This window comes from Triticum aestivum, chromosome 4B (genome assembly GCF_018294505.1).
Source record: "Triticum aestivum cultivar Chinese Spring chromosome 4B, IWGSC CS RefSeq v2.1, whole genome shotgun sequence".
Taxonomy (NCBI): domain Eukaryota; kingdom Viridiplantae; phylum Streptophyta; class Magnoliopsida; order Poales; family Poaceae; genus Triticum; species Triticum aestivum.
In genome coordinates, this window is record NC_057804.1 from 618,047,847 (window position 1) to 618,057,974 (window position 10,128).

The window sequence follows — 10,128 nt, forward strand, 5'->3', positions numbered from 1 at the left end:
TTGAATCATTTGGTGCTTTGCCGGTCAGTTGCTCAACTATTTTGTGTTCTGCAAAGCCTTTCTTTGATCATATCTTGTAACGTATGTTAATCATTTTCTTTTCTTGTTTTACTAGTTGAGGAGTCAGCAGGGCACTTGCTACATGGAGGGTGCATCCCCATCAACTGATGTCCCTCCAGCATATAGTTCAGCTGATATCCCGTCTCGATCCCATTGTCCTCCTCCTACACCTTTGATTAGCATGCTTTCTCATCTTGCTGGTTGCTTCGATGATTTGTCTGGAGCACAACAGCTTGCGGCCAAGGCGGCCTTGCAAAGGTGCGATGACGACATCAACAGGCTGGTCCTCAACATACGTGATTGTCAGATGAGGGCAGTTGATGACATCAAGTGCATTAGGCGGGATGCTCTGTCCCATCCACCACCACCACCAAGCGACAAGGGTGCTCATACTGCCACTCCACCCCCCCTGTCACGGGTCGCTGTAGATTCAAACTTGCACGACGATACGCAACACCCATGCCCCGCATCTAGTGTTGCTAACGCTGCAAATGTTTTGCTTAATGAGGGGTGCGAGAATGTTGTACATACGAGCGGCCTTACCTTCACTCAGATGCTTTCCTCGGAAAGGTTTCCAAAATCTCAACAAGGTAGCACGATTTGGGTGTTTCCACCATTCTCTATGTCTTTATCTTTCGATATGTTTTTTATGGGTGGACTTATCATGCAGATGCATTTTTGGTGGGATTATTTACGGAACCGCAGTGTACCAATCCTTCTCACGAATTTAATAGAAATGGTGTCTGCACAACCTGCTATGGAATTGGTATGTTCTTCTTCATAAGGTCTCCTTTTTTTGCATCATGCTCTTCTAACCACTTCATCTCCCTTAAAGATGAAGCCACTTGCTTAGATGAGGAAGGGCATGCTGATGTATACCCCACAGATCATTCCGCTTGCGCTGACGAAGGTCATCTTCTGCATCTTCCATCAAGTACAAGCATTTTTTACATTGCCCCACTCTCTTTATACATCACTAATGGACTCAACACATTGGTACCTCAAACTCCCTGGGCAGTTACCGTCGAGGAGGAAACTGTGCCCACTAACGAAATCATTTCAAGCAAACTTGATGATACAAATCTTGGTATGGATCATGTACAAGATCAGCATCCAAATGTTGATGCACCACTGCAGGCTGGGCTGTTCGCAAGCTATCAGACTAATGTCTTCAGTCCGTTCAGGAATATGGTCAGCTACTACATTTGTGTCATTATGAATTTGTTACATGATTCCGCTACATGTTGATTTTTTCTGCTTGTGTTGCTTTCACTTCCATATTTCAGTCTAGTGGGTTGCGAGGTCCTGTTTATGACGAGACACCAAAAAAACAACATCAGCCATTCACCACATCTGATCATGGCACTGCAAACTTTACACAATCGTGCGAGGCGTCTCAAAAACTTCCAAATGTTGAGGTACAGTGCTTTTAGGCATTACATTCAACTAAAATTCCTATAATTATGTATGTTTTGCTTCTTGTGTTATCCTTGCCTATTTTCCCTTTCAGCAAGTACCTCCTATTGTCTTCGACAAGACACCAGATCACGCAATTGGCTCACCGCCCCGACATGTTAATGTCAATGAAAATGTGAGGCAACCCTACAAAGTGTCTTGTTGTCCAGATGTTATCTATGGAACACAACCACCGATAACCAAGAGGAGAACCAATCAATTAAGAAAGAAACCACTTCCGGTTTTCATGTTCCCACTAAACTTAATTGATTGTTCTATTAATGTTGCCGATGCTGCTATAGTTCGTAAGATTATCATATCTGACACAAGTTTGAAGAAGTAAGTAATTTCATTTTGCATTTGCTACATTTAATTTTACAGATTATTTGTTATTCAACATTAATTTCATGCATTGGCAGAGTACATCTTATTTCCAATGCCTCCCTTGGCGTCTCCACACTAGGCGAGGATTTGGCTGATTGTTTTAGGGACAATGAAATGGCCTTGATAGAGATCATGAATTTTTTCACCGAATGCCTTCGACATGATGAGAAGCTACACCCAAAACAGTGGAGAGGCCATACGCTTTTCCTAAGTTGGACTCTTGGGGTATGTTAACTAGCCCCACCCCGTACTCAGAACGCACACTTTTTGTTTTCCCCTTCATATATGATTAATGACTCCTTCCTGTATTTTTTTTGTTTCTATTAGTCCTCGCTCAACTGCGAAGAGCTCCAGAACGGTCAGATGTATAATAGTCACACAACCGCTAGATTATTGGCCGAGCATCTCGATGGCATTAATACTAAAGAAATTAATCAGGTTTCTACTTGTAATGTCATTCAATAAGTTTTTCAATATGCTAGATTTAGCTTGTTACTCATTTTTCTCTCTGTACAGATCCTTTGGACATATCACCATTATAACCACTTCTCAGTGTTCTGCGTCAACTTAGAACACAGCCGTATTGATGTTCTGGACTCGATTGACTGGTCTAAGAGTTTAAGCTCATTTGAAGAACGACATTTTCCCGGGGGTCATACATCGATTCAACGCCTGAGCGATGCTTTCAACACAGTTACTCGTGGAGAGTTTTATGATTTTTCTGAATGGCCTATCTGGAGCAAGGATGTTCCTCGACAACAAGGCAATGATTGTCCCATTTTCGCTACAAAGTTCTTGCGCCACTATGACGGCGAAGTTGGTCAGCTCCGTTGTAACATTAAGCTGGTATTTTTCTTCTTTTCCCCTTTCTCTAAGATGATGTTCTTCTGTTACTTTTTTGAGTTCTAATACATAATTTATCTGTTGCAGGAAAAGGTTAGTCAGTACAGGGATGAATTTCTCTCCTATATCTTGTTCCATGAGTTGAGTGAAACAAATCCCTTACCCACCTCGCTGGAGGATTTCAGGCACAAAAAATATGATTTAAATTAGATAGCTCCTCGGTTGTTCATAACCGAAAATGATCTTTCCTTGTGTTTGTTCTTTGTAATGTACTGGTTCCTGAGTGGTTTCAGGCTTGTTGTTACAATCAAATCAATGTATGTTACCAATGAGTACAAAGTCACTTTTGTGTGTTCCACTACTGCAGCCACACTTCACGCATTCCACCATTTTTGTCATATTATAAGTTCGGACCACAAACTTGTCAGGATTGTCTGTGATTTCCTCCCAATTTAGTACCCCCTCCGATCAAAAATATATGTCATGGCTATAATCTAAATATTTGTTCACATAACCGTTAATTACAAAATGTTCCCATTTTTTACGAGTGAAAAATAGAGATTATTCTGACATATGGGTTTGCAAATAATATAATTTTCCACTTTGATGTTCATATTTGAGTTTATGATTTGTACTAAATAGAATACTATCAAAAATTATAGTAATGCATAAATGTTCCTACCAGTTATCAGGGATATTTTTCAGATAAGGTTTAATTTCAGCTCGATATGTTACAACAGATAGTTCAATATTGAAAATGGACTTGACAAATAGAAAACATAACATCAATTCTAAAATGTTCCCCACCAGCAACCACGTCAAATATGAAATAATTTCTGAACACTGATTCTACACATAATGCTTTCAATTATCTCTCAGAGTACTAGAAATAAACTAGTTGTAATGACTGACACAACATAGTTTCACAATCGAGTTATTTACAAGTCACCAAACTGGAATAATTGCTACCATCTTTTCCGCAAGATTATTCATCACCTAGCAGATCATCTTCTTCCTGATAATCTAAGTCTTCATCTTCGTCCACCTCATCATGTATCAAACGGCGGCGAGTTGTCGTTCCCCTTCCCCTACCCCTACCCCTGCCCCTACCCCTACCCCTGCCCCTGCCCCTCCCCTGGGCTGCTCTGCTGCCACCAACTGCGAAGCTTTCTGTTCGTTCTTCGCATGACGCCCTATTGTGACCTGCCATAAGGCCGCAATTGCTGCATCTTCTTGTGCACTTCTTTGGCCCGGGTGCGCCGATCCTACGCCCTTCTTCTGATCTACAACCCTTTGTTTTTGCAATCGGTGGTGCTTTAAAATTATCTAGCTCACGGCCAGCTGGATCACTGCAACCTCCATAATCAAACACAGGCATGACATCAGGAGGAAGTGCCTCAACCTGATCCCTAAGTTCTGTCATCACATGAATGACTCTTTCATATCCAACTGTTGATCTGTCCCCCGCTCTAACACAGGCATAAGCCAGTCTGAGCATATTTAAGTGCTTTCCACTATTTGATGTCCCATCGGCTCCAACCTGGAGAGTGTCATTCCTGTCATATGGTGGGTCAATCTTTGCATTCCTTGTGTACCTTCTATACACATATTTGCTTGGAAGTTTCTGAATCTGCTCATTTGTCATCACTATAATAAGGTGTGGGCATAGCAGTCCTGTGCAATGTCACACATACAAAAATTAATGTTCATTCTCATCATAATCTTTGCCGCTGAAAAAAACGACAAACCAAACTCTACTAACCTGTGTGCTCCCACTGCTTGCACTCACACTTGTATTCTTCTTTCTCTTCATCACAAACCACTTTGAACTCATGTTGGGACCACGAAAAAGTCGGCCCTTCTCTACCGTACACCACAAGGAAACGACCAGCGCCAACTTTCTTTGTAAGAAAAGAGGTTCCATAAACATATGCTTCTTTGTATTTCCTGAATACTGCACGGGTATAGATTCTGCTCAACTGATGTTCCAGAGGGTAATTTGTTACTGTTTTTGGCCGGGCCTGCATCAGCAAAGATGTGTCAAAGATTTCCTTTTTTATTGATGCATGAGTCGTACTATAAGATGCTGCCATATGAGACGTCATACCTGAGATTCCATGGTCTCTCGGGCTTCTGCTTCTTTTCTCCCTTGCAAAACCTGAAACATTTTTCTTGCAAACACGTGCAGAGGTGTCGTAGGGTCAATGTGGTTTCTTTTCGCAATTCTGTTTGTGCTCTCACTGCGTTGCGTAGATGTCATTTTCCCACAATAAACATCCTTAAAGTATGCGGCGATCCATCTTGTACGCAGATCATACAAACTGCCAATTGTAGGATCTGACTCGAGTCCATATTCATTCACCATCTCCATCCATGCCTTCTCAAACTCCATGGGGGTGAGGGGATGATTTATTATTGTCAACAACTTCTCTTTCAAACCATCATACAAGTTATACAACACCTTCAAGCTGTCTTTGTGACCATGCAAAACATGCCATCTGCATAGCCTATGAATAGTGTTTGGAAACACTCCCGGAAGAGCATTTGCCATTGCTTGGTCTTGATCTACAAGAGATGATGTTAGTAATTTAACAAGTTCTACCGACTTGTTCCAGTTGGCACGTACATAACAACTAAAAGGCCAAGTATACCTGTAAGTATGCAATGAGGTTCTTTGTTTTCCATGCACATTTTGAAAGTGCGAAAAACCCAATCAAATGTTTCCTCCTTCTCATCACCGAGGAGTGCAAAACCAAAAATGACATTCTGCAAATGGTGGTTGCTCCCAACAAACATTGCTAATGGCTTATTGTAAAAATTGCACTTATATGTTGTATCAAAAGTAACCACATCACCAAACTCAGCATAGTTAGCCTGGCAGCTAGCATGACTCCAAAATATATTCTTTGGAGCACCCTCGGAGTCATGTTCTATGTCATAATAAAACTTACTATTCTGTGCTCTGCACTCGTTGAAGAAAGCCTTTAGTTTTTTTACATCATCCGCTCGCTCCTTACGCACATTTTCAGCTTTTCTGAAATTCATATTCACACATGGAAGCAGCAGCAAATATGTTACAATCAAACGGACTTTACTCTAAGGACAGCTGCATCGTACAGTGAAAAGTGATACAATTACCTATTTTGCAAGTCACGTTCACTCCATGGCATGTTCTCACGGTTGCCATGCATCTTGGTCAACACATTCATGGTGGCATTAGGAGAGACGTCGCACATCTGCAGATCATCAAGGAATTCCATGATAGCAGGGTCTTTGTTCTTGTGTGAATGCATGTGCTTCAACTCCCATGGCTCAGGATTTAGGGTATGATTGTGCTCCAATAGTACTTTCTCATATATCCATTCTTTCCCTTTTTTCTTCATCTTAACCGCTGCCTTACAGTTAACTCTCTTTGACATCTTTGCACGTTTCCGTTCCTCCCCGGGCTTGTAAAATGTCGAAGTACCTTGTCGGGAGCATGCATATAGACGCGACATCGGCTTCCTCTTGAGCTTCGTAATACCAAAACCAGCTTCTCTTGCATATTGTAGATAAAAGTCATACCCTTCCTCCTCGGTGACGAAACCCATATTTCTCTTTGGCACAAAATCTTCGCGGACTTGCTCACCCTGCCATCATGATCGTTTCACAAATACATTAGACACTATTTGTTGTTCATCTCAATGACCATTCATAGATCTATATTTGTAATGAAGAAGCATAACAATTGGCATTTCTCGCATCTACTGATTTGGACAAGCTTTGGTTGTTCGTATTATTCAGTCCCAACAGTTCCAGAAAGCAAATCAGATTACTGTGCTACCAAACATTACAATGGACCACATCCTTCTAATGTTTAAAACTGAATCATATGACTGGAAAACGCTTTGGTCAAAACTGAATCATGATATGCTATCTAGTTCTTTCATATACAGAAGTTAAAAGATAATACTGGGCATATTCCACTGTTCACGTGCGTTCATCAAATAACTGATCATTGCAGACAATTTCATACATACGCATCTTCAACTCTACCTTTCCATCTACGGTCAATGTTACAACAACGTGGGATGGTACAGAAGAATACATAATCACTTGTTTGAGAGAGAACTTACGTGTATGTATCTTGCGCTGGCATCCGGTGTCATCATCTCCCTTGGTTCAACAGTACACGGCGGCATCAATATGGATGAGTGCATCGCCGGATGACACACCAATGAGTTATCATCGGCTATGGGAAATTCTGAACCACTGCCTGCCGAAGTTCCAACGCCATGTTCTGGCGTCGAGAAAATTGCTGGAGGAGGCGCACCATCAGCAGCAGCAAACCTTCTCGGACAAGTCTCATTGTCCTCGGATTCTCGCCGGTGGAAATCCGGCGAGTCCATGAGGGAAACCGCCGGGTGCATCTCTCCTCTCGCGTCCCTGAGAAAAGAAACAATGCCAGTCCCACGTCTTGGGGCCCGAAGTTTGAAACCGCAATATGGAATCTGGCAGGATGGTAAGTTTATGGGACAGTCTTACGAATGGGGATAAAATCAGTCAACACTCGATGGGGATGCAATTACAGAGAAAAATTACTTCAAATTAAAATTATCCCCAACGAAATTCCCAACCCCACAAACTTCTTGCCGTTACGAACAGGGGATATGCCAGAGTGAGCACCCATACCTCGGCCATGACGGGTGGACACCGTGCTCCCGTCGACGCGCCTCCCTGCCGGGATGGTGGCTCCATCTCGCCCGGATGAGCTCTCCCGCCGCCCGCCCCGGCGACTCCTCGGCCCGCCGATCTGAATCCTCACTGGGGCCGGCTCTCCCATGGCAGCGCTCCCTCGCATCGGACAGGCTAGCGGCGACGGGGTCGGGGAGACAGAGGATGGACAGATCCCAGCTGGGAGAGTCGACGGGAAGATTTTTTTTTCCATATATACTGATCCGCGATATGTGGCACAGTAATGACGGGGAGTCAAACCATAATCTTACGTTGGCTCTTACGGATGGGATGAAATCACACATCAAGAACGGTCTAGTGCCGTAAGTTTACCTCACACAAAAAGAAAAATTGCATCGCACGCATGTGCGTGCGGATGGTTGGGTTCTCTTTGCTTGCCATAAATTTACTTCTGCTTTGGCTAGTGCCCAGCGACGCTGTTGGTCGGACGTCTAGGATGGCTGGGATGAGGAATAAGAATTCCTCACCCAGGGTGACGAATAGCGCGACCCCATTATCCACAATATATATATTATCTTGATGCGATGGAATGGTACGCTAGCCTGCAAGCGCTACCTAAATCCAGCTTAACAAATCTCAAATAAAATAATTTATCAACAATCATGCACAAAGAAAGTTCTTACCATCATATAAAATTCCAAATTTACACAAATTATCAGTTTTGCTAAAAAAACCACAATCTAGCATACTCTGGAGCAGCAAACATTCAATAATTCATTCCTTTTTGCAACATCTGGACAAAGAGTAGATACCATTTGGTCAGATAGGAAAAGAATTAAGAGGGTGTGGAACAATTGCATCAACATGTGTTGTTTTTGCATCTGGCTTCACACTTGAAGGTCACTTCTCTGTGCATAACCTCTTTCTTAAGGGTGGAATGATAAACCTATTTTTTAAGATGAAGCTTAATTAGTTATAGCCTTATAGGAATGGGCAAGGAAAAGCAATACCTATGAAGAGCAATGTCATGGAGGATGAGCTGGTTACTAAAATAAACACAATCAGACCATACTGCCACAATTACAAATCTTGACAGGTCCAAAATTTATACTCTCATTTTTCATGCAGTTGTGCAAAGCACCAAAACCCTTAATTTACTACTTAAAAACCTTTTTTTACTGTATCTCTGGTTTCATGACGATTTCCCTGATTTCGATCTGATCCGGATATCGTAATGGCTTATTCTTATACCTTGTCTCTTCTTCTTGGTCGTGATTTTTATTTAGCCATACCAGCAAGAATCGTTATACAACAATAATAATAGATGGACAACAAAGCGTACATTAAATACTCCCTCCAACCCAAAAAAACCACGACACTTCTGTTTGGATCGGATGGAGTAGTTTATAAGCACCACAAGGAAAAGGTTCGTTCTACTCGGTGCTAACTGGTAACTGCTTTTTGTTTTGTTTCTTTGCCTGTACTTTGCATACATGACACCCTCCAATAAACAGGGCCACTATCTTGCCATAGGAGCAAAGCAATCGAGGCAATTTCCTAGAATTTGCATCTGCCTGAAGACACGGTTCATCGTCAGCTCAAAGAAAACTGCATTTTCTAGACATTTGACATGGTACCAGACAAATTTCTCAAGGTTGTTTTTTTTTCTTCCAAAATCAAGACACATATATGACAAAGGAAGCAAAGTCTGTTTTGTGAGCAGATTAAGTGAATCCTCAGAACCGCAGGCTGAGGAACAGACGAACAGCTGGTCAAACAAATCTAGCCCAAATAGACTATAGCCAAGGACAAAGGAAAGGGATAGAAGGAGCACCTCTTGCTCTTGTAGTAGAGGACAACCTACAGGTAGAAGATGAAGGACCAGGAAAGAAGGTGATCCACCCGATTACCTGATAGAGTACCTTCAGCCACACCGAGTTCCACGACGCCGACGGCCCCCAAAACTCAACGTTGCTACTGTCGCTCACCACCGCATGGCTATGTGCCAAGAGCGTGGAAGAGCTAGCAGCAGCAAGCCCAATAACTCCAGATAAAAATTGGATACATACCCATTCTTCAGGGGTGTGGTGCGCCACCGATCTGGGGATGGAGCTCATGGCCGCCCAGAAAAACAGATCCTCCCTTATGGCCTTTCCGACGAAAGAAAAGATAAGTAGGACATCGACGGCTAGGCGGAGACGGAGGCGATTTTCCGATGGGGCGGGCATGGACTGCGCCACGAGGAGGTGGGATCCCGTGTCGTGGGTGAGAGAGATGCGAGATCCGGGATGGGAGTTGAACGAGAGACGAGACGTCTGGGTGGAATCGGAGGAAATGTTCGATGACCGTCCATCTGAGATCGGACGTTCCTTGGTATAGGCGAACGAGAGGGCCTGGATTTGGCTTCGGGAGCAGCTGCCTATAGGACAGTCGGCCCATGAGAAGCCCATGCGCGGAAGGAGGTGTATCGGACGGCCAGGAAGGATCGAGCCACAAAATCTGACGGCAAGGAGCGTAGATGCGTGAGAGGGCTCGCTTTAGGTGCGGTTATACTATCCTTAATTTGAATGAGTTAGAGGCGCTAAATAAGGGACCAGACAACTATTCGAATGCACAAGCAAAATCTTGTTTCATAGGAAAATTTATCTATTCGCTGTGTCTTTCATTTCCCCCCTCAAGATTAGTCCTAATTGTTTTTCTTATTGGGATGCC

At 43.0% G+C, this 10,128-nt stretch overlaps 1 protein-coding gene across 4 annotated transcripts; it reads right to left on the bottom strand.

Annotated features, from left to right (window-relative positions):
* Positions 1–3,541: 3,541 nt before the first annotated feature.
* On the bottom strand, positions 3,542–9,739 carry LOC123093622 (protein FAR1-RELATED SEQUENCE 5). Of its 4 annotated transcripts, none has more exons than XM_044515620.1 (8): positions 9,327–9,739; positions 7,414–8,362; positions 6,858–7,232; positions 5,881–6,371; positions 5,394–5,776; positions 4,850–5,307; positions 4,505–4,763; positions 3,542–4,416 (listed from the first exon to the last, which is right to left on the bottom strand). In XM_044515620.1, exons 2-8 carry the CDS (start codon positions 7,477–7,479, stop codon positions 3,728–3,730), a joined length of 2,721 nt encoding a protein of 906 aa, XP_044371555.1. In that variant the 5' UTR covers positions 7,480–8,362; positions 9,327–9,739; the 3' UTR covers positions 3,542–3,727. The 4 variants fall into 4 exon arrangements, with proteins under 4 accessions (XP_044371555.1, XP_044371556.1, XP_044371554.1 ...); XM_044515621.1 differs by having other exon boundaries at positions 7,414–8,018; positions 8,100–9,739; XM_044515619.1 differs by having other exon boundaries at positions 7,414–7,674; positions 7,789–9,739.
* Between the last annotated feature and the right edge of the window lie 389 nt (positions 9,740–10,128).

What these genes read in the sequence shown, in the direction of transcription:
- LOC123093622 (XM_044515618.1), bottom strand. Translation starts at nt 9,644, where the DNA reads ATGCCCGCCCCATCGGAAAATCGCCTCCGTCTCCGCCTAGCCGTCGAT. An exon ending in GGCTGAAGGTACTCTATCAG is followed by an intron (nt 7,233 to 9,326) that starts GTAATCGGGTGG and finishes CCATCCTGCCAG; the next exon opens with ATTCCATATTGCGGTTTCAA. An exon ending in GAACGTGACTTGCAAAATAG is followed by an intron (nt 5,777 to 5,880) that starts GTAATTGTATCA and finishes TATGAATTTCAG; the next exon opens with AAAAGCTGAAAATGTGCGTA.